At 39.8% G+C, this 25,576-nt stretch overlaps 1 protein-coding gene across 2 annotated transcripts in view; it reads right to left on the bottom strand.

The window, feature by feature from the left end:
- Man2a1 (mannosidase alpha class 2A member 1) overlaps positions 1 to 25,576 on the bottom strand; it is a 173,887-nt gene that overhangs the window by 95,597 nt on the left and 52,714 nt on the right. For both annotated transcript variants that reach the window (XM_059278209.1, XM_059278211.1), the window contains exons 5-8: positions 20,854 to 20,981; positions 12,914 to 13,087; positions 7,491 to 7,677; positions 3,061 to 3,238 (exon numbers count right to left, since the gene is read on the bottom strand). In XM_059278209.1, the coding sequence (XP_059134192.1) occupies positions 3,061 to 3,238; positions 7,491 to 7,677; positions 12,914 to 13,087; positions 20,854 to 20,981 (667 nt within the window). The remainder of the gene's footprint in view (positions 1 to 3,060; positions 3,239 to 7,490; positions 7,678 to 12,913; positions 13,088 to 20,853; positions 20,982 to 25,576) is intronic.

The raw sequence follows: 25,576 nt of genomic DNA, 5'->3' as shown, positions 1-25,576 counted from the left end.
ACTACTATGGCTTGGCTCTGGAGTTCCCTAAAGGTTCAGCTTGAACACTGGGTTATTTGGTGGCACAGTAGCAGGCGACGGACTCTTAGGACCTATGTAGAGGAAGCAGTTCACGGGGTGTGCTCTTCAAGGCAGAACTGGGACCCTCAGCATCCCTCTACTATGCCCTCCAACCATGATGTGTAGCTGCCTCACAAGGCCAGAAACACAGAGACAAGGAACCAAGACGTCTGAAACTGTGAGCCATGAGAAATCCTCCCCATGTTTAAGATGTTTCTCTTTGGCATCTGCCACACAGACAAAACGCCTAACACATCTATTAGAGGATGCAAAATGGAGGTGGGGTGTGGAGAGATGGCTCACTGGTTAGAACGCTGGCTGCCCTTCTAGAGGACCTGGGTTCAGTTCCCAGCACAGACATGGCAGCTCACAACCTTCTGTAACTCCAGTTCCAGGGGATCTGACACCCTCTTCTGGCCTCCTGGAGCACTTCATTCATGTAGTACACAGACATACATGCAACATCCATACACATAAAATAAAAACAAATAATTTTCAAAAGAATAAAAATGCTAGAAAAGCCAATTCTGGTAATACAAAGTCTCATCAACATGACTGCTTACACATGAGCTGAACAAGGACAACAAGACACACAAAGTGGATGGGGAAAGACCCTACACAAGGAATGACAGGCAGTTGAGAAATGCTGAGAGGAGCCAAATAGTCTTCCAATACCTATGGTCAATACCTTCCATAGCAAATGGGCAGCCCTGGAAACATACATACAAGTAACATCATACAGACTGAGCAGGTTACATTTAAGGAGATATATGTATACATAAATATATATTTATATACCAACAATGAATTTGAAAAAGGGGTCATGAATCTGAAAAAGCAAGGATGAGTATACAGGAGGGTCTGAAGGGAGAAAAAGGAAGGAGGAATGATGTAATTATAATCTCGAAAAATAGAAGAGGTAACTTTTTCAAAAGGAATGAAGAGGGCGGTTGAGACTCAGACATCATCTAAAAGAGAACAGGCAGAAACTTGTGATTCCCGTCCTCAGAAACTCAAGAACAAGGGATGGGAGTGAGAACTCAGGGTGTTTCCGCAGCAGCTGGTGCTAGGTGGGAGGGGCCCCGAGAAGCTGTTTTGGGGTGTGAGTCCTAAGCTGGATGATGGGTGATGCTTACAAAGGAGTCTTTTAAGCTTAAAAAAAATTCTCTGCATACTTAGAGTTTATACAATTTTCTGTATATGATATTTCATTAAACTATTCTTAAACTTGCTTTAATGAGCATACAAGAAAACGGAAAATAATAAAATTATGACCTAATTCGTTACGGTCAAGTAGGAAACTAGACTAGAAATCGTTCCCAAATAAGATGCAATTAGAGGGCTGGGGAGATACTCAGTGGATAAAGAAAGCGCTTGCCACAGAGCATGAGGACCTGAGTCCAGATCGCCAGCACGCACATAAGAAAGCCATACACAGTAGTATGCACCTATATACCAGCACTAGGGAGGTAAGACAGGTCAATCACTGGAGCTCACTGGTCAGGCAGTTGTCATATACATAAATTCTGGGTTAAGTGAGAGACTCTGCCTCAAATAATAAGGTGAGGAGTGATCAGGGAAGGTACTCAATGTGAACCTCTTGTCTCCACACTCATGCATACAAAATAAACAAACAAGCAAATAAAAACAAAAATGATGCATTTAAAAGTAAGATATCTTCGAATACCCTTCTCTGATTATGTACAGCCTCACTTTTGAGGATACAGACTTACTTAAATACATTTCCTTTGCCCAACATCATACCCTTGCAAAAATAATTGTAAATATTTGGGATAATTTTTTTTAAATTTATTTGAGAGCTGGAGAGCTGGCTCTGTGGTTAAGAGCACTGGCTGCTCTTCTAGAGAATCCAGGTTCAATTCCCAATACTCACATGGCAACTCACAACTCTTTGTAACTCCACTTCCAGGAGACCTGACACCCTCCCATAGACATACATGCAGGCCAAACACTAATGCACATTTAAAAAAAATCATTTATGTGGTATTATAGAAATTTACTTAATTCTTGCCACATAAACTATGATCGATTATGAATTTTTAAAACTCTCTACATAGAGACAGCACTTCCTCCCACAGATCTACTGTGCTGTGGGTGGATATATGACTATAACAAACACATTGAACTTCCTTACATATGGTTTCTAAGATGCATTTGAAACAAGACTTTGCTGACCACATGCAGTATCTGTTCAAATTGAAACTTATCTTAAGTAAAGACTGAGAAAATTCCAGCCTACCCAGATTCATGTTACTAAATAATTTCTGATTTCTGGTATGATAATTAAAACTATGATTACAGCTTTAAACAGAATTCTTATCATTTAGAGATAACACTCTAAAAATGTTACGGATGAAACATGGCACCTGAGATTTGTTCCCAAAGGATGTCGGAGGACACATCGGAATCAAGAGTGGCTGTGAGTTGATGAGTGTTGGGACTGAGCTATAGCATTGAAGAGAAGGCAGCTACTTCTGCTCTTCCCAGAATATTTTAAATTTTCCATGAGTTAAAAAAAAAAAAAACGTAAAAATCACAAGCAAATGATTATTTTGAAGATTTTCTCACTTAGAAAAATGCAAGTGTATTCTCTGAACACAAGACACTTATAAAACTCACGACAGCTCACTCCTAACAGCCGGTCACCACTAAATCACAGGATGCAACTGCCAGATGAAAACAGTAAGCTTTCCATGCTATGAATAAAGCAGACATCCCCAAAAGAGAGACCATGACTTAGTAGGAACACATTTTTTTAAAATCACATGAAAGTAACCCCTCTCTAACCACCCAAGCACTAAACGTCCTCTCGTGGGGAGAAAGGATGACTTCTGGAAACAGAATCACAGGATATGGTAAATTTGTATTTGCGGGTAAGGGCAAGTTCCAGGGATGTAGGACAGAGATCCTGGATGTTGTGCTGGGGCCTCATTTAAGGGTGGAGGTTCCACTTCAAAGACATCAAGATCCTCTCATTACCTTCACTTTAAGTTGGGGCTGAGAATTCATGTAATTAAATAGTTGCTCATAATTTCTATACTGCAGATCCCACTCTGTGTATTCACTATACCGGAAGTCGTCTCCTAGAGGAGCCAGGAGAACCTTAGTTCGGAAAAGTTTGGACTTTTTCCGGTACTGATCTAGTAGCATTTGAGCCCTGTGAAAGAAAAGGGGAAAACGTGAAAAATTATACCAGGAGAAAGCTGACACTGTACCTCAGTAAAAAGGCAACTTAGGAATTCAAACGTGTATTATACGAAAAAATATCATTGATTTTAAAAAATTAGATAAAGTGATATTTATACGACAGACTTTCCCCATCACTTAATGTCTATTTTAAATGGCCACCAATTCTTATTGTAGGGAAACCACACAGTTCTCCAAGAGATGTTCCTTTGAGAAATCACAGTGAACTGAGATACTGACATCATCCTGGAATCAAGCCCCTTCCTTGCCACAGCATTAGACACCAGACAGCCCGCAGTCACGTATAGGAAGACATCAGGTTTCTCAACTATATGTCAGTGCTGAGCTTTGCTCTACTTTAATATTCCACTCTCAAACTTAATAAAAAAAAAATTCTAATAGTCTGGTAAAACAGAAGAAAGCAAACTTTGAAAGCGATTAAAAGGTATAAATCATAACCCATAATATTTTATGAATTTTATGTTTTCTTTTGCAAAGGGACACCCACTCCCTGCACACCTGCCCTCAACATCCCATCACTGTCGGCTGCCCTTTTGATCAAGAGCTCATGCTTGGAAGCTGAATTAGCTATTCTAGATTAGCTATTCTATCCTCTTGGGCTTCGAACCATGACTCCCAAGACCAGCCAAACATGACGTGCTGATGTCAGCAGCTTTCACACTTCAGATTCAGTATTCTGGAGACACACCTTTGGGGGGTGCTGAGTTGGGGCACCATTGAGAAAACAGGACGATAGGCTCATGAAATGAAATTAAATAAGCACATGACCCCAGAGTCATTCAGTGTGCAGAAAGTCAAAGCTCAGGAAACTAGTGTTTAAATGATAAACATGATTTTTTTGCCGAGTATTCCAATTTTCACTTCAAAGATTATCCAAAAGTAAATTCCAATTCCCAATATAAAACTTATGAAGGTACCTCAAAGAACATCAATAAGAAGTAACTTATGAAAAATAACATTTAATTAAACTTAGAATCCCATATGGACTTTCTGAAATTTATAGTCTCTGAAACTGCTTTGCAAATAAAATTTTAGCAATAATTTAGTAGCTTGATAAGTAAAATATAACCATAGTGATCACATATAATATATAATTCTTAGTTTTCTGAGATTAGCATTTGGTGAGATATTTAATCTTTGTTACCAAGTCCATAACATTTCACATTCCCTAAAGATACTTTTAGATTATTACTTATAAATTCAAATGCACATGAACAATGATATTAACCACATATAAACAGAACTTCCTCTCTAGAAAAAAGAAATAAAAAGAAAATATAATAATAGATAAAACATGTACTATGGATGAGCACCCAACCTACATTACTGAGGCAGCCATAATTTAAAAAAAAAAAAAAAAAAAAAAAAAGGGGGTTGACTGATAGATGAAACAAAGCTTAAATATGCATGGCTTATAACAGAGAGAAAAGACAGTGTGAACATTGGCATGTCTTTACCTTTGACATCCTTCATAACCTGTGAGCCCAGTTGAGAAGAACCAGCTACTACTTTATCCCTCGAAGCATGCAGTAGACACTCAAGAGATGGATGGATGACTGAACAACTAACTGGCCAGCACCACATTTGAAGGCATGTAGCTACTATTTGCTCATTACTTACTCCATGCTAACAAATGTCAACTATTTCCATAACTCTAAGATTATCTGATATTCAATGAAAACAGGCAATCTAAAATACAATGATAGGTCAAAATTTAAATTGGTGGATGCTATTTCCTCTTTTGCAAATTGGAGGAAGGCAATGAACCAAAACTATCAAAAGATGGCACCTGTCTATGACAATTAAGTCTAGTTTTCTTTAGCTAATTGACTAGGGGGAAAGATGTCACGAAGCTAGCTGGCATGCCTATATTTGATTTCTTCTTATGACCAAGTTTAAAAAAAAAAAAAAAAAAAAGATGGTATATGGATATTAAGTAACCAGCAGAGTTCACATTTCAAAAAGTTTTAAAAACTCTACACAAGTACTACATAGATCATTCTCCCACATCCCCTGAGGAGCCTGGAAGTAACTTGAGAATCACTGGAACTCAGAAGTAGGTATATTTTTGGAGGGACAATCTGTGAAAGGTTACACAGCAATACAATTACACAAAATGTGTTTTGTCCCTAATAATACACCTCCTCCAACAGGCACCTTCAGCAGCACCAAGACACCAAAGGGGACCTCCCCAACTGAAGTATCTGGCTAGCCTGAGACACTGTGAGCACCTGTACATACAACTGCTTGCTACATGGACAGGTCGGCATCACTCATCACCAGTCTTCTCTTTCCACTACAGCCTCTGATAAACACTGTTGGGAAATATTATTTTAAGGTGTGTTACTTTTGTTTATGTTGCATTTGTTTAACTCTGTGAAGCTGTGTTACTGTGCCTGTCTAAAACACCTGATGGTCTAATAAAGAGCTGAACAGCCAATAGTGAGGCAGGAGAAAGGATGGGCAGGGCTGGCAGGCAGAAAGAATGAATAGAAGGAGAAATCTTGGAAAGAAGTAGCCAGAGAAGGAGGAGGACATCAGGGGCCAGCCACCCAGCTACACAGCAAGCCACTGCATAAGAAACAAAGAAAAGTATACAAAAATAGAGAAAGGTAAAAGCCCAGAGGTAAAAGGTAAATGAGATAATTTAAAGTTAAGGAAAGCTGGCTAGAATCAAGCCAAGCTAAGGCCGGACATTTATAATCAAGAATGAGACTGTGATTTATTTGGGAGCTGGGTGGTGGCCCCAAAAAGAAAAAACAGCTAACAACAAAATGAGCACAAGCTCATTCTCAAAGGCCTGACCAACCTCTCCTAGAGGTACCCTAGACCTGGTCATTATCACAACCACTGTAAAGTGAGAATCTGACAAAACAGAGCTTCACAGACTCAAGAGGGCTACCCCAGGCCCGTTACAATGATGTATGCTCTCACTGGCATATGTCCCTTATGACAAGGACTCCATCAAGGTAAAATGACCCAGTATCACTTTCTTCCTCCCAAATATTTTTAAAATATTCTTTCAATTTTTGAAATTAAAATATAATTATATCATTTCCCCCTTCATTTTCTTCCCTCTAACCTTTCCCATACAACCTCCTCCTTGCTCTCTCTTAAATTGATGGCTTCTATTTCTTTAATTGTTGATCTGTTCGTGTGTGTGTGTGTGTGTGTGTGTGTGTGTGTGTGTGTGTGTATGTGAATATGTGTGTGTATGAATGATCTGTGTGTGTTTATCCTAAATATATAGGAAACCCTGTAACTGCCACCTTACAAAACTACACATTTTTAAAAGTAATTTTCAAATACATAGATATGATACTACATAAATCCTAATTTATTTATAAGATTAAGCACATATAAACAGAACTCCCACCTGGTGTACCATATCAGTTTATTTAAAAAGTTACTCAACTATTCCCATGTAATCTCCCCCTAACTCTCTCTCAAATTCATAATCCTTATTTCTGATACACATATATGTACATCTATAAGAAATATATACACATAATATACTAATATATTACACACCTCTCATTTTAAGTGTGAGAACTGAACTTTATAAGGCGCAAAGTAAGAAACTATAGGTAACTTGAAATGAGAAGTTTCCTTCACTGATGCATTGTTTTCTGAAGAATTGGTCCATCCTTATGACTTTTATTCATATGTTATTTAACTATAAATCATTCTAATTAAAGTCTTCTATAAGTCAAAAACATCAGAAAGATGCAAAGATGTGTATTCATCCGAGCTGTGCATAGTCGCCATTACTGAAATTGTTATTAAGGTAAGAGATAATTATACTCTTCATGTGCTCCATTTCAATAAATGTGTTTCGGCAGTTGTGCTACTTTTCTTACCAATTTGTACAATGGGGACCGAAAGTCTTATTATCAACAGAAGTATATGAAATCAATCAAACACAGTAGAAAGCTTTTATAATGAGTATAAAGGAGATGGTAATAACAGCATATTATAGGTTAGCCATTGTATATTGATCTACCACTGTTCACTTGCCATTAAATTATAGCAACTAAAGGTATGGTCGAGGTGCTGCCATTTTGAAGTTGCTTTAGATATGGTTTAAATAAATAACTTTGAGTGAGGACAATGTTGGCTGCCAACACCCACTTATTCGATCCTTCAACAACTCAGAGTAGCCACAGTGTTCTTCGTGTCTTACAAAACACGTATTTTTATACCTGCTTTGCACATTTCCAGGAGATATTGCTTCTGGTGGGACTCCCCAGGGACAACCATATCTGCCTCCAGGAAGCCGTTTAAAATCAAACTGGCAGCATATTTTAGGGTCAGGTCCACAAGTGTGAGGGATATCATAGCTGTAGAAGGGCATCATGTGGCACAAAATGTCTGTGACAGATCCAAGATCTAAAATAAAAAGTCAACATAGTTCTGTTCACCAAATTGTTTCTCCCCAGAACTGTTCAAATGCCATTACTTTATACAAATCTAGGTAACGCAAGCTGTGCCCTCAATCAGCAGTCATTTTTATACCCCAGAAGCATTTCACAGCCACAGCTGAAGGAAGTTCTGTAGCTCACCCTCATTCACCTCTTCTATCTACTAGAACTGAAATAGAAAAGTCCCTGATGAACCAGCAATTGCTGACCTGTAAGATACAACCTGAGCAAAAGTCAAAGTTACACCTGGCTCATGCAAAAGCATGACCTTGTCTGCCCCGGGCTGCCAGCTTCTGCTACATCTGTTCCTAGGGACCCACTGTGACAGCCTCATCAGCCAGAGAGGCTAGGTGAGAAAAGGAGTAAGAGGAGAGCTGGAGAAACAAAGAAGAAAGGGTGGGCGAGGAGGAGGGAGCCCTGGACAAAGGCCAGCTCCCTACAGCAGGAGAGATACAGAACACTGCAAAGTTCATGGAGTGTCTCCTGCTGGTCCCCGGGAATGAGTCAGTGGCATTTTCCATCACAAAAGGTACACAGGAAAGGGGAATTTCCAATTCAAAAATTAAAGCAAACAAAAAAAAAAAGATATGGAAATTTAAGGAGACCTACTGATAGAGGATGGTTAAGACCTCCATGTCAGCATGAGACTGCTGCCCTGAACAGTCAGAAGCAGACCTCCAGGTGGACTAGAGGTTTGTGAGTACGATGCTGCACTTTAACAGCCCTCTCCTTTTATGTGTGTGTGTGTTTCCAGCTTCTACAATGGGTATTGCTTCTTTAATAAAGACAAAGCAATCAACACATTTTTAACAATGAAACTAACTGCTTTATTAAGAATAAAACACACATACAAGATCCACATAATTTGAAAACATCTTTCAAGAAGCCACACTCTCAAGCCTATCAGAGAAGTCCTAACCAGTTTTAAGCACTTCCTTGGCAAACTTTAAACTATTCAAAAACCTGTGTTTCTGTGCTATGCCCTGCAAGTGTTAGTGAACTACACCCCCAAGTGTGACACTAAGGACAATGGTCTCTGACACTCGATGCAGGCATGCAGCCTGTCACAAGTCCCAAAAGTGGTGGTAATAACCTCCAACGCTCTTCTTTTGATCAAGACATGGACCATGTACCCTTCCTAACATCCACCAATCAGCAGCTTCTTTTACATAGTTCAATATTCTGCATCTGGTTGTGTCTATATTGTCCTGATCAAAATATAATTTCCTTACATACAGGATATTTTCTATATTCTGTACTAGCTGTCATAACATATAAAACTACTCAATAATTTCTTGCCAACTTATAATTCTAAACAACTTGAAACATGCCAATTATTTAAGCAAAGCTTCTTCAAATTAATTCTTTGTTTTTCAGATTAAGATGTATGGTGTCACACCATACATAATGTAACACCCTGCAAATTCTGGGCCCCCCTGCATGGTGAGTTTTTCTAGAAAGATAGATAGGTAGATAGATAGATGATAGATAGATAGATAGATAGATAGATAGATAGATAGATAGATAGATGGATGGGCGGGCGATCGTTCCTAAACACTTGGGCACAGACTACTCGGGAACCAAGAGTGAGGTGGTCGGTGGCCTCCTCACAGCCTCTCATCAACAATATCTCAGCATGGAAGTCGGACTGAACCACACTGCACTGGGGCAGAAGCTCCAACTTCAGGAACTACACATGACCAAGTTCAAACTTCCCCAAATATGCCTTCATGAAGCTAAGCTTCCATTTCTTTAACACACACACACACAGAGAGAGGGAGAGAGAGAGAGAGAGAGAGAGAGAGAGAGAGAGAGAGAGAGAGAGAGAGAGAGAGAGAGAGATTAAAAATAACTCAGTGGGAGGTGATGATGCACACCTTTGCTGTGGATATCTGTATGCTGCGAATGTGTTGTTCTGATTGGTTAATAAATAAAGTGTTGATTGGCCAGTAGCCAGGCAAGAATTATAGGCAGGACAAAGAGAGAGGAGAATTCTGGGAACAAGAGGGCTGAGTGAGGAGATGCTGCCAGCCACCACCGCCATGAGAAGTAAAATGTAAAGATACCAGTAAGCCACAAGCCACGTGACAAGGTATAGATTTATAGAAATGGGTTGATTTAAGATAGAAGAACTAGATAGCAAAAAGCCTGCCATGGCCATACAGTTTGTAAGTAATATAAGTCTCTATGAGTTTACTTGGGTCTGAGCAGCTGCGGGACTAGTGGGTGAGAGAGATTTGTCCTGACTGTGGGCCAGACAGGACCAAAAAACCTTCAGCTACACACCTTTAATCCCAGTACTCAGGAAGCAGAGGAAGGAGGATCTCTGTGAGTTTGAGGCCAACCCGGTCTACAGAACGAGTTCCAGGACAGGCTCCAAAGCTACATAGATAAATCCTGTCTCAAAAAGCCAAAAAAGAAAAAAAAAAAAAAAAATCAGGAGAAGCACAAATAAACAGCTTAATGACGGGACTCAAAAAGATGAAAAAGCATGAACAAATCAAATCCAAATCCAGTCGATAGCAAGAAATAATCAAAATCAGAGGAGAAATCTGCAACACAGAAAGAAAGAAAACAGAGAATCAACAAATCTCAGCTGATTCATAAACAAGATTGACAAACCCTTGGCCCAACTAACCAAAAGAAAGAGAAGGTCCAAGTTAACAGTCAGAAATGAACACAGAAATGTTAATAGACACCAATGAAACTCACAATATTATATGGGAATAGCCTGAAGACCTGAACTCTATGAAGCTGGAAAACCTAAGAGAAATGGATGCTTTTTCTATGGTTAGTGAAACCACCAAACTTAAAACAAGAAGTTAACAACATAAACAGACCCAATAAAAGAGCAGACAGAAACCAGCTGCCAGCTAAAAAGTCCACGGCCAGATGGATTCACATCACACCATTAACTACCTTTAAAAAAAAAAACAAACCCTGTAATATATGTGATCTTGTGTATAAATATATGTAAATAATTTTAGTGAACTTATCTCACTAAGGCTAATAGTGCCAACCCTCCAAGAGCCAAAGACCCCCCTAACAAAAAACCCCAATACACGACAGGAAAAACCCTCTTTGGAGTTGTTGGCCAGTGCTGTCCATGAGACTCCCAAAAAATATACAGGCCTATATTAGTGCCCTGGATTGTCCCCAGAGGCAGCAGGTAAGTCCCTATCGCAGAAGACCCATGTCCTTCAAAAACAATGCCAGAGCTCCCTATGCCGGAACTGACCTGAAAGAACCCTCCCTGAGGACTAGCTTTCAACAGTACCAGAAGTGCCATACAAGCTTCCAAAGGAGGGGGGCAACAACAGTCCCACCCAGCTAGGATGTCTACGAACTACACCAGTGACCGGCACGGTACAACAACCCTAAGGGTCCAGTAGTGGCACACAGACCTTAGCAGCCAACGGCTCTCTAATTGGACTTAAGCCCCACTCAGAAGAGGGAGACCAGGTCCGGTACTAGAAAACCAGCTAACTACTCGGTATAGTGAAATCGTGGTTATCGGAGGAGAATCTATATCCACTACTTCACTAAAGCAGCGTAACTCCTAACAACAATCTAAACATTGGTCCTTACACTCACAGGTAGGTTTAGTCTTCGCTCCTCATTAAGAAAACTTCACTTTGCAACAGAGATTAGTACAGAAAACCACAACCAATCAACACGTAGAGTTGTGGGGCCCAGTCCCTTTGGAGACAGCTACGAAACACTCCTGCAGCTAAGGCTCGGGGGTTATTGTGGAAGAAAGGTAAAGAGTGGAGGAGTCAGAAGAGCAGAGTTTGCTGTGAGAGTGTGCCTCTGACTAATGTCCAAAGCTACTCCCATAGCGTCTAAGCGCCCTGACTGCCCAAAGGTGATCTGAGCAAGGAGGACACCAGTGGACATGCAAAAGTGGAGGGGGAAAAGGCCAAGAGGCCTTAAAACCCGATACAAAGAGCTACACACAACTAAGAAATGCTGAGAACGGGAGAAATAGTCTTCCCAAGGAAAAGCACACAAATTGGTTATTCAATAACAAATGGTCAACCCTGAAAACACGCATACAAGTAATGTTGTACAGATTGTGGAAGTTATATTCAGAAAATATATGTATATTAATATATGTATGCCATAACAATTAATGAAAAAAAGAGAACATTAATTTGAAAGAGAGCAAGCAGGGTATATGGAAGGGTCTGGAAAGAGGAAGGGAAAGGGAGAAATGTTTCAATTGTATTATAATCTCAAAATAAAAAAGTAATAAATAACAAAAAATTAAGATGTTCTTATTCAGTGGGGGTTGCTAGAGGCAAAGACCTTCCATGAGGCCTAAACCCGGTCTCCAGAAAAAAGCTGGGTAAAATTTGTTTCCATTTGTCTGCACACAGGAAGGGTGAGGACTCCCTGAGAGGACACAATCAAGGTCTGTGCAAGGGAACCTCTTATAAGACACAGAGAGAAGAGACAAGGAAGGAACACTAGCTGGCTGGAGACATGCAACTTCTAAGGCATGCTCGACTTTCTGAGAACACAGTGCTTTCCCCACGAGACCATATTTGCTTCTGTTGGTCATACAACTTCACAATTTTCCAAACATGAATTGACATCAATGTTTATAAGAATCTTGACACAAATCAAAGGAAAATAATTGTCCTATAACAAAAACTATCTTTAAGCAGTCCGATGATCTTGCACTGCACTGTATATAACACCCACTGTGGTATGGTGCTTTGAATGAGAGTGTCCTCATAGGCTCATACATTTGAACACTTGGTCCAGTGGGTGGAACTTTCTGGAAAGGATTAGGAAGTGTGGCCTTATTGGAAGAGGTATGGTAGTGTTGGAAGAAGTTTGTCCCTAGGGGTGAAATTGAGGTTTCAAAAGCTGACACCATTCCAGCGGGTTCTCTGTTTTGTGATTATGTCTCAAGATAGAAGTTCTTAGCTACTGCTCCAGGACCATGTCAGCCTACCTGATATCAAGCACCACACCATGATGATCATGAATTCTAACCCTCTGGAACCATGAGTCCCAGCAAACATTTTCTTTTATAAGTTGTTTTGGTCTTGGTGTCTCTTCATAGCAATAAATAACTAAGACACCCACGCTGGTGTAAGTTCAGAACCCCTGTGACCATACAGCTCAGTCAAGTGGAATCATTGGCTTTCATCAAACACTATGTACCCCAATTCTGTCTCCAAAATACTACATACCCCAATTCTGTCTCCAAAAAAATTCCAATGTTTTTTCCAAAGAGAAGTGTTTCTTCACTGAATAATGGACCCTCTGGATGAGCATGTGTGAAAATCCAGCACGTTTTAGAAGATAAGCCATTGTGGGTGAATGTCCAAAAGGATCTATGGCCCACCCTGAACGAGGTTTCACTCCTGTTGATAAAGAAAAGAAGTGTTAGTTTTCTCTTTGTGGTTTTGTTCTGTTTTAACGGTAAGTGAAATAAAAAGAATACATTGATACCCATCAGAGTTCCACAGTCTCCTGGGCTTGAAGATAAACGGAACACTCCCTACTCTTCACAGCTATGATTAAGCAACTGCCAGTGACTGGAGGTAGACCAATACTCAGTCTGTCATGTGGGGTTAGACAATCCAGGAACTAGCTGATCTGTCAATTCAAGTTACACTTCCAAATCTCAACAGTCTGCCATTAACACCTTTAAACAGCCCAACACCATCATGTTACACATGGCAGAACTGATTGAAATAACTGTTCCCCATGCTTCACTGAGTCTCAATGCATTTTGATGCTCTTCCTTTCTCTCTACCTAGAATGAGGTCAATGGAATGCTTGAAACATGGCTCAGAGCGGTTATAAGAGCCATCCGCTAAACTGTGCCTGTTTCACAGAGAATAAAATGTGACAAAAATAAATAAATGCACAGGTTAGAGTTAATGGAACAAGAATATTCATCCAACATTGGACAAATCTGATCATTCGGTTAGTCAAGACTCAAAGAGGTCTTCTCCTTACAGTGTAAAACTTGGCATAACTAATAGAGCTGTGCACAGGGTTTTTTTTTTTTTTCACTCAAACATCTGTTTAGCATTCCCACACATCTACAATTATGAGAGGCCTGAGGGCCACAAAAATGAGTTAAAGCTGATCCGGGCTCAGGTAGCAGAGTTATCATTCAAATAGCTATGACGCAAAGTAACTCATAAGACAGGAGAAAAAGGAACCTTGTTGAATAATTCTAAAGTATAACACAGAAAGCAGCAAAGGGGACTGAGAAGGAAAAGCAAAGACCCACATGAGACTCAAGTCAAATACATACACATACATACACACACACACACACACACACACACACACACACAAACATGATGGTGGAGGATAGTTATTATTCTTGATTGTGGGGGGCCATCCCACTCCCACTTTCCCCAGCGTACTCTGGAGCAGGAGCAGCAGGAAATATTAGATAGAAATATAGCTATAGAGAGACAGATAGAAACACAGGATAGCCTAGGGAGAGCCTGGATCCTTATCCATCGGGCCCTGACTGTCTCTGCTAAAGGGCTTTTAAAGGAATGCCAAGGGGTGGAGCAAAAGACCTCCACCCAGGCACAGCTAAGTGCAGACCCTTCCAACCACCTGGCAACCTTGCCCATGGTCAAATCATCCCCTTAAGCAGCTCTGCTGTGTCAGGCAAACTCAGATCTCACAAGGAAACTTCTATGGGCTCCCACACTTAATGTATCTCCTATAAATTCATTGTATTTTACTTTTATTAATTGTGCTGGCTAGTTTCATGTCAACTCAACACAAGCTATAATCATGTGATGAGGGAACCTCAACGGAGAAAATGCCTCCAGAAGACTGGGCTATAGGCAAGCCTGTAGGGCATTTTCTTAATTGGTGATTGATGGAAGAGGGCCCAGTCCATTTTGAGTGGTGAACCCCTGGGCTGGTGGTCCTGGGTTCTATAAGAAAGCAGGTTGAACAACAAACCACTGAGCAGCAACACTCCATGGCCTCTGCATCAGCTCCTGCCTCCAGGATCCTGCCCTGTTTGAGTTCCTGTCCTGACTTCCTTTGTGATGAATAGTGATTTGGAAGTGTAAGCCAAATAAACCCTTTCCTCCCCAAGTTGCTGTTGGTCATGGTGTCTCATCACAGCAATAGTAAACTTAACTAAGACTGGGGAAGAGTATGTGGATGTATGTGTGAGCATCAGTGCGTCCAGAAGAGGGTGTTGAATCCCCTGGAGCTGGAATTACAGGTGGTTGTGAGCTGCCCAATGTGGTTCTGTGAACCAAACTTGGGTCCTCTGGAATAGCAGTCACTGCTCTTAACTGCAGAGCCATCTCTCTAGTCCCTCCTACAAACTATTAATTAGAAAAACTTCAATGTATGGTAAAGAAGCTTAGCAAATATCTTACACTGATCAAGGTTTAGCACTGCCAACACTGGTACAGGGAGATATCATGTGCCTCTCATAAGATGTAGAGAATAATAGAATTATCAGTGCTGGGATGTTCTAGCCAAAGAGATAAATACTACAGCAACAATTTAAACTAACCCTGAGGAAACAAATTCAGATTGATAGACTTTTTCCAAAACCCACTTAAAAACTGGGTGGTGGCGGTGGTGGTGGTGGTGGTGGTACTATGGTGGCGGCGGCGGCGATAGCACACACCTTTAATCCCAGCACTCTGGAGGTAGAGGCAGATGGATCTCAAAAAAAAAAAAAAAAAGAAACCAAAACTGGCTTATACTCTTCAAAGTATTGTGGTCAAGAAACCCAAGAAAAGCTGAGGAAATGCTCAAGATTAAAGAAAACTAAGAGACGTGACCACTGAAGGTAACACATGATCCTGGATCAGACACTCGACTTTGAGTGAGGACCAGCAGCCTCTATATACAGTGTTGTTGAGGTAGCTGAGACGCTCTGGATGCAGCCCGAATTAGACTGTCCAGTTGCATCACTGCTAATGCTCCTGGTTTGACAACTATCTTCTCATTACAAATAAAGTGTCCTGATTTCTTAGCAAGTACACTATCAAGTGTTTAGAGACAGAGACAAAAGCACCTCTGACTTACTATCACGTGGTTCATTAAAAAACAAAACACAAAACAAAACAAAACAAAAACCCGCATGAACCTATGTTCAGGATGCATGGCAGTCCTTCCCAAGTAATGCTCTAGAACATTTTATGAGTTTGAAGTTTAAGAAATATCATCACAAATAAAGGGAAAAGTAAGATTCTAAGCAGGACATCAAATGTCAGAGTTTAGAATCTATCCATCAATTTAGAACTGGAGTGTCATTGATTTTTTTTTTCCCCCTATTGAAATCATTGGAACCACAGAAGGACAACCAGGTGCAATGGAAAAAGGAATCCAAAAAAACATAAAAATACTGAAAAGATGCAAACTGCATTCAAAAAACAAAACAACTTTGCTCTGAAAGGAGGTCAGGGCTGGGGAGACTCTGCTGGATTCCAGAACTTGCCAGGGTTTTCCTTGGCATTAAACAAATAGTATTTTTAAGGGTAATAGGAAGGTTCAGGAGTAATATAAAATACCCAAACTTTTATAATAAAAACAAATAGGAAATTCAGTCTATTATAATAATGTATGTCACAAACAGTTACAAGTTATCCATTTCTTGTTCATTCAGCTGAAATATTACTATGCTATTTTTATAAATAATACCAATTATTTATGTAAAGTTTGTTTAATATCAAGATTACTACATATAATTATTAACTTATAAATAATTAAAATGTTGGGTTTCTTATAAGAAAATTTTAATTGACATTTTAGAAATCAGATTATATCCATAATTATGGAAATACTTTTAGCATCACTAAAAAAAAATCTACCTCTGAATGAAGGTCTTATAGGCATAAACTGTTGCAGTAAGCTTTTCAAATGCCCATAAAATATTTGGAATGTAAAGGGTTCAATGCTGACTAGTTATTACATTAAATATCATAAACCAATAAATAATTCACATAAATGTAGCACATTAAGAACGAAATCTAATCTCACTTATGAAAACAAATATAAAAATGATAAAACAAAAAACCACTACAAAGAGTGAACTCCACAGCACCCAAGCCAGAAGGGACTTGCTCTGGAAGTCAATGACTTTTTAATTGAGCAAACTGCCATCACACTCACAGAACAAATTAGAGAAACCACATAATGTTAATAGATATCTGAAAGAAATGCAGTACATACTGCAAAATGAAAAGTACTAAAAAGAATTTTCTCAACACTATTAAAAAATCTACATAAAATAATAGATACTATAATATTTAGTATCTTTAAGCAATTTCATTAAATATCTGAAATAAGAAGGCAATGGTCACTGTTGGCACGTGACTACTACAGAAGGTTTGAACAAAGCAAACAGATATATGGTCTAAATACTAACTGTACTAAACAGATTTTGTTTTGTTTTGTTGGTTTTTTGAGACAAGGTTTCTCTGTGTAGCTTTGGAGCCTGTCCTGGAACTCACTCTGTAGTCCAGGCTGGCCTCAAACTCATAGAGATCCGCCTGTCTCTGCCTCCCGAGTGCTGGGATTAAAGGCGTGCGCCACCACAGCTCGGCAATTTTTATTTTTAATTATGACATATTGACTATATAGAATAAATTATATAAACTATTAGCAGTAATAAAAAGAGAAAGTAAACTCGCCACTCACACATACAAATCAAAAGTTGTCTTAAATACTAGTTTTAAACAGGTAAAAGAAAGAAAAAATGGCTACTGGTCCCTGTGGACCTGGCAGATTCTAAAATCACCTGGTGATGGGCCTTGGACATATCTGTGGGGGACTGTCTCGACTATGTCAGTTGATGGGGAAAGACCTCTTCCTTGCAGGTTAGGGCCTAGGCTACGTGTGTGGACACAGTGACTGAGCACAGGTCTGCAATCACTGCTCTCTTCTTCTAGTGGATTCAACTCCCGATGTCTGAATTTCCCTCCCCATCGTGATGGACCGGAACATGGAACTGTGAACTAAAAGGAATCCTTCTCCCCTAAGTTGCACTGTCAGAGTATTTTATCCCAGCAACAAAAGAAGCAGCTAAGACAGGTGTCATTACAAATAAAAGAACAGAGGCTGGCAAGATGGCTCGGTGGGTAAGCACTGGCTGTGCCAGCCTCATGACCCGAGTTCAACACCCAGAACTCAGGGTGGAAGGAAAGAGCAAACTCCTGAACACTGTCTTCTGACTACCACACACACACACACACATATCTGCCCTCACTTGCACACACCACACACACAGGGGGTTCGGGGGGGGGGGGCACTAAGACAGAGACAGTAGAGTAATAAAATCTTAAACAACAAATGAACAATCACAAAATGGTAGAAAATCTTATGTGCTAAATGGCTCAAAGAACACACAAAGGTAACACCCAATTGAAAAGAGTGAGACTTAAAAACTTCAAAATAAGCAAAACAATAGACAATAAACACTAAACATACTCAACATCCTTAGCTGTGAAATAAATGCAAGTTGAAACAATACAATCATTTTATCTCTACTGACATTGTTACTTGAAAAGACTGGCATTAGAAATGTTGGCAAAAATAGAACAAATTCATTGCTGGTTGGGTGTACAGTAGTAAAAGCACTTTGCAAAGCTTTGTCATACCTATAACGTTAAACACAATATACCCAGCAATTCTATTCCCAGTATTTATCAATGACAATGAAACAGGCTTTAAAAAGAGCTGGTACACAACTGCTGTGAAGCCTGTGTCTTACAGCTAGTGCTTAGAAGCACACTACAGACATTAACAGGAATCTGACTTAAAAACCAAACACTACTCAGCCACGAAAAGGAGTGAATTAGCAGCATATGCAAGAACCAATCACAAAAACCAATCACTCCTTTATGGTCATGGCAAGATATAAGATAGTTATACAAAAATCAACACACAGAGTTATATACACTCCCAATAACTACTCCTAACTGAAATCAACAAATAAATCTCATTTACAATGGCAGCTAACAAAATAAAATATCTAGGACTAAATGCAACAAAGAAACAAAAAATGAAAGTCATGAAAACATTATTGAGGGAAACTAAAAATCTACATGAATGGAAACACAGCTCGTGTTCATGTAACAGGATTTGGTGTGGTTAACATGGCAGTGTTTACTGTTTAGCCAACATATTCCACACATTCCTACCAAAATCACAACTTGTATTTATTTCTTTTTATTTTATGTATAAGAGTGTTTTGCTGGCTTGTAAAGTATGTGCACAGTTGCATGAAGTGCCCAAGAAGGTCAGAAGAGAGCAACAGATCCCCTGGAACTGGAGTTACCAGCAGGCATGAGTCAATAGGGTTTCATGTATTCCAGGCTGGCCTGGACTTTACTAGGTAGACCAGTATGACCTCTAACTCCTGACTCCCCTGCCTCCACATCCTGAGTGCTGGGACTACAGGTGTGCACCACCATGTCCAGTTCATGTGATGCTAGGAATTGAACCCAGTGCTAAGTATTCTACCAACTGAGCCACATCCCCAAACAGTTAGTAGTTCTGCAATTATTAAGTGATCTAACATTCATGGAAACACACACACACACACACACACACACACACACACACACACACACACGCACTAAGGTGTCAGGTTCCTGAAGGAAGCAAACATAAACACACAAGAGACTTTAAATGGCAGTAAGTCATTAAAAAAAACTCCAAGTGCCCAGTAACAGCCAAGGGCAGACCCACATGCCAGGCCTTTGAGGTTAGAATCTCAACCTAACTAGAGCAAGGCATTTCTCCACAGATGAAGTATTTGCAACGTACTCTCCAAGCTTCAAAAAACAATTACCACCACAACAATGGTATGAGAAGAGAAAAAAAAATTTTTTTAAATGCTAGTAACTAGTAAGTGTGAAAGTTTTCTAGGATTTCTTTGCAGTATATTTAAAACTGCTAGAATAAATAGGAAAGAAATAATTATAATAGTGAGGAATTTTTATCCCTAACAGAAAAAATTAAATAATAAATTATCTAGAAATAACTTCAATAAAAATCATGAATGCTGGCTGGAGAGATGGCTCAGAGGTTAAGAGCACTGGCTGCTCTTCCAGAGGTCCTGAGTTCAATTCCCAGCACCCACATGGTGGCTCACAACCATCTGTAATGAGATCTGGCGCCCTCTTCTGGCCTGCAAGGATACATGCAGACAGAACATTGTATACATAATAAACAAATCTTAAAAAAAAAATCATGAATGTTTATCACAAAGAAAACTATGAAAGTTATATTGAGATATGAAATATTTGAAACGAGTTTCATGCAATGCTACAAAATGCACGTATCAGGCAGAAGAAGACGTCAATTCGTTCTAGGTTTTGGTGAGTTGTGGAGGACTTCTGATGCTGTCGGCCCAACGGCCTCCTCCCCACTTCTCTCTGGAGAGTTTTCTCTCAGATGGACCTTCCCCATGGGTTCAGGCACACAAAAGACCTGTATCACAGTTCAGGTGTAACTGACTGCCACCTACAGGTCCACCTCCCTGGAGACCATGGCCATCAAAACAAGTCTTGTCTGTACCTCAGTGATAAGCACCTGACTCATCAGATCAATGAGATAAAATAGTAAGAAAAATACCTTATGCTGTTTGCTGAACTGGGTGGTAGGGGAGTATTTCTGCTGCCTAGGGCCATCTTTCTTACACATCGCTCAGAGAATCCAGGGTAAAGACAAAAACACAAACAAGATGAGCCAAGGAAACAGCCTCAACAGTGTAAGTCACGTCCCCTGGATGGAACCATACCTGGAGCTACCAGGACACCTCTAGCTCCAGAATCCTCCATGACAGAGCAGATGCCTTTTCCTTTTCTTCTCTCCCACACTCATTCTGGATCAAGCTATTAGGTTTTGCCTCTTATGATCAAGTTTTAACTAATATATAATTAAAATAATAAACTTTTAAACAAATGAAACAAGTCGATAAATAAGATATGAAACAAGATCAATGACCTTAAATGGAATTATCATGTCTATGAAATTGAGATAATAACCTAATAAATACAATTAGTAAAGAATAAATTATTCAACAATTACCAGAACTATTAGCTCAGATTCCCTAAGTGTAACTTCCCAAAACCAGCTCCACTGAAGGAGGAAAAAAAAAGACATGAACACATACCTAGATTTCTTTCCAGCCATTGATGCCCTTCAATCAGTTGGTCAATTAAGGCAAAATAATGTGCTGTGGCTTCATCAGGCATAACCCAGCCACCTGTCACAATCTCGAGCTGACCACTCTGCAGTAAACTAGAGGGAAAAATAAAGAGAGGTTAAGGTAACAAAGTTCAAGGAGAAACTGAAATCCATAAACATCTAAGATCAATCTTTACAAACGGCCCATACTTAATTGCAGGAGGTGGGGGGGGGGCATTTCTTTTTAAACAGGTAATTAAACTTCCACTCGGTCCCCCAGGGATGAAGCACCCATGGTAAAGGATCTTGGGTGACCCTTATTTTCCCACACATGTTTTCCACGAATGTATAATCGAAAGGCTCCTGATGTCAGGAGCTATGGGGAACAAAGTGTTCTACTCAGGCCATATGCCTAGTGTTTCCTGGAGAGCTGTCACTTCAAGGACAGTGTCTGCTTCAGTACCAGTATCAGAAAATGGTATTTACCTCTGTTCACAGGACTCTGCTAAGTTAATTAAGCACACTCCTCAGCAAATGCAGGAATTAAGCACTGAGCTTCAGTTTGAGCTCTTTGTGGGACTGGCTGTAAGCTAGACCACTATTGCCATGTGTTTGGTGAGTATTCCTCTGCAATAATGCCATGCAGGATGATGATTGCTAACTGTTCATTATTAACATCGCTGTCTTTTCTTCTGTTTCTTCAATATCACAGACTGTCCATTTGAGAGGTATGAAAGTTCAGAGAGCCAGGAAGCTTTTATAAGTATTCATCAAGACATGACCAAAAAAGCTGGAATTTCTAAAAGATGCATTTATTTAAAAACACAATTAAGTTCAAGACTGCTGTACCCTCCGTCTTGTGGGCAATGGGCTTTTACTCAGGTAATGCTTTTGTATTATCCCTTATGTCTAACTTTGCCCCACTCCAGAGGCTGTGTGGATCGGACCATTGGACCTCAAAGCCCGAGGGTGGTCACTGAAGTTTATGTAAGCATGGACTGAAGTTTAATCCCTGCCCATCAAATGTGGACATGCTTTCAATTTCATTATTTCACTATCTTAATAAACATATATTTTGGAAATTTTCAGATATAATTGCTTAGAAATAAATTATTTTCTGGGCTTGATTAGACAGAAACTTCAAGTTAGTAAGAACTAAAATGAAACGAAAGAAAAAAATTATTCCAAAGATGGAGCTTTTCCTCTTCAATTTATAGCAGTTTTATTTTGCGAAAAAAAGAAGTCCTATCCTACAGGCCTGAATGGTCTCCAGGGACAGTCAAGCAAGGAAAGCCTTGTACATTATGCACAGCAGGGTGATTTCTCCAGCTGCATTTGTTAGTAACACACCACCTCCTTGGGAAGCCTTGGGTGCTGATAGTACTCTGAGTTCTTATCTGTACACAACGGTAACTATAAAGACAGCCTCTTTCCTACTAAAACATTATCAAGTCATTTCATACTGCTTCTCTTCATCAATCTGGATGGTTCTAGCTACCTCGGTGTCTCGACCCAAATATAACATACCCAGAAGTGTCCAGGAGCCCCTAAGCAATTCAGCATTCCCCTCTACTTCCTCACTATATGACAATATAGCCTTTATCACAGACCAAAACTACTTTTTTATTCATGTTTGCCATCTGCCCCTCCCTCCCACCCTCCAATAGAATGCAAGCATCAACAGGGATCAGCATGTGCAGTTACATGCTCAACACTGAGAAGCCTGCCTATGAGGAAACAGTTCATGAGACTATCCATTTAATATTAGTAATATCAGCAAGTAGTTTAAATTAGGTCAGGCTCACATACAAAATAAATCAATAAGGATAAAGTCGGTTTTAATGGAGCTTCAATAATGTAGACATTGGTAGAAAATATGAACAGGAGGAAATAAGGTTCATAAAAACGTATCTGTGAGAAATTGGGATATGACTGGACAAAAGAAAAAGAAACGAATACTGATAATACTGCAAAGATGACTCAGAGGTCCCAGGTGCAGGTGTTTAATAGAGTGATGCTAAAAAACATTAGGAGTGAGGAGGGAGAAGTCACGTATGAACAAATTCAGTCTGGGCCAGTCCATGACAGCAGTGTTTCCAATGGTGGAGGACTGCAATGGCGAGTCAGGTCAGGGAAAGTCTCCCGGATAAAAAGCAGCTTCACAGACTGAAAGGAAATAAGGATGGACAGGAAGTCTTTAACAAGAAAATTAAGTGGAGAGACAAAGGTCAGGTGGGAAGAGGTAGAAGAAACGGAAGTGAAAAGAAATGTTAAAGATAAAGCTGTGAAAAACATCTAGAAACGAGTCAAGAAGCAAAACCTGCCTATAGTTCGTAAAAAGCATTAAAGTCACTGTAACTATGACAGGATAGACACAAAGTGGGTCAGACGATAAAGCTGAGAAGTGGGTTGTTCAAATACTGGCATTAATATAGGCATCCAGGTGATTGGAAAAAGATCACAGGAGAAAGCTAAGACCATGCCACGGAAACCAGGAGCTTCCTGTAAAACAATGTGCTCATGCAGGCCTTTAAGAAAATCTGCCTAAGCAGGCCAAAACCAGAACAAGAGCAGGCCAGAGGAAGAACAGTTTTAGTTTATCTTAGCACAGTTTATCCAGACAAGACAAAACACTAAGTAGAAGAAAAGAGTATGAATCTTAAATATGCAGCCACGGCCTAAGTGCGGTACCAGGGACAGGATTAATCAGGTTAGCACATTCACCTATTCAGTAGCAGCATCTGTTTTCCTACTTTGTGATCCTTTGAACCATCCACAAGAATAGGAAGAACCAGATTATAAAGCCAAGTTTCTCACAGTCAGGAAGGTTGGTCTGACATACATACTTACTGAAGTAGACAAAATAACCTGCCATGTAGCCATGCATTCACCCATTTACTGTTATCAACCAGAACAAAAGTACAACAAGACAATGAGTCTACAAAAGTATCACACTTAAAATCCCTACTGTGTGTAGTCACATGGAGGTTAGTCAGACAGACTGTAACTGTACTTTCTAGACTTCAATATTAAAAAGAAAAATAATGGGAACTACCTCTATCTACAGAAACATTTACTAAAAAATACAGACATTTCTGTGTACTCAGTGTTCAGCGGCATCCATGAAGCATTTCTGTACAAAGCAGAGGCAAACAAACAGACAACATGTGTCTGCCACATGAAGTCTCCACTTAGTCTCCACTGAAAGGCTCTCTGCTTCCTGTCAGACTTTCCAATGAACATGTCATCATCGCAACTAATAAACATGAGACCTACATACATACGTAAGGGGAGAATAGACGTCTAGCAAACTCAAAGGCCCAGCAGCTAGCCCCTACTTTCAAAATCACCAAGGCTCCCACTGCTTTTCACAAGTGTCTAGCTGCCTGGTAGAAGACATTAGCCATAGCTCTCCAGTTTCTGCTTCAACGCTAGGGGAGTTCATATGAAACGCTTACAGAAATTACTGATCAAAAATAAGCTGAGCGCGTCTGTCATCGCTCATTTTGCCCAAGACACAGATTTTACACTTAAGAATTTACTGCAATGCTCGAGAAGCTGTAAATCATTTTTAGTGAGTGTCATGTCTTCCTCCATGTAGACTCCTCAGACAGACATTTGCAATTTGGTCACACACAGAAGGATACACTCAAAGAGCTTTTCTCCCTAATGGGGAAATTGTTACAGACAACTTAGTAGCAAACAATGCATCATTTAGCAAGCTTCAAAGAATCACAAATTAATTTCACATGAGAAAATGAGATGAATTTGTAATTATGCATTGGGGGAAATATGAAATAATGTAAGATGACATACTAGGTTTCATTCTTAAATACAAAATTAGTTACATAGAAAAGTAAAAAAAGATGGTGTCTCCCAAAGAATCAATTGATGCCCTGAAGACATTTGCCAATCAGATCAACTGATGCAGACTCGTTCTGTGTGCAGTATCCAGTGGGACAATGAGGAAGACTTGCTTTAAACCCCCATCTGATAACCCTGGATCCTTGGATTTTCTTTTTCTTTTTTTTTTTTTTTAAAGATTTATTTATTTATTATGTATACAGTGTTCTGCCTGCATGTGTCCCTGCAGGCCAGAAGAGGGCACTGGATCCCATTACAAGTGGTTGTGAGCCGCCATGTGGTTGCTGGGAATTGAACTCAGGACCTCTCGAAGAGCAGTCAGTGCTCTTAACCACTGAGCCATCTCTCCAGCCCAGATCCTTGGATTTTCTAATGTTCTGGATGCCAGACTTCAGAGACAGATATAACAGAAAAAATTAGTCATCTTCATTATTCCTTATCTCATATCAGTTTATTCCCTCCCCCAGCTTGTCATCCATGTCGTACCAGCCTAAAACATCTTCTCTCCTACCACTGGTCTAACTAGCTCTTATGAAGTCACTATTAGCCATCACATCCCACCCAAACTTCAACAAACTCTCAAAAATTTAAAAAAAAAAAAAAGCTTCTCAAAAACAAACTTCCTCAAACTGTCTTTCCTAACATTTATAACTTAAACTAATCATACATCTGCATGTTTACTGTCTTCTCCAAAAGAGCACAAGCTGCAGGAGGGCAGGAAGTCCATCTGTTGAACATTTATCTCTGAGGGGTTCCTATCAGTATAAAAATGTAAGAAAGGGGTACCCATAACACTTGAGGGAAAAAAAGAACCAGTGTCAGAGATTTCAGAAATAACTGATCTC

This window comes from Peromyscus eremicus, chromosome 13 (assembly GCF_949786415.1).
Source record: "Peromyscus eremicus chromosome 13, PerEre_H2_v1, whole genome shotgun sequence".
NCBI lineage: Eukaryota > Metazoa > Chordata > Mammalia > Rodentia > Cricetidae > Peromyscus > Peromyscus eremicus.
This window is presented reverse-complemented; position numbering and strand designations above follow the sequence as displayed.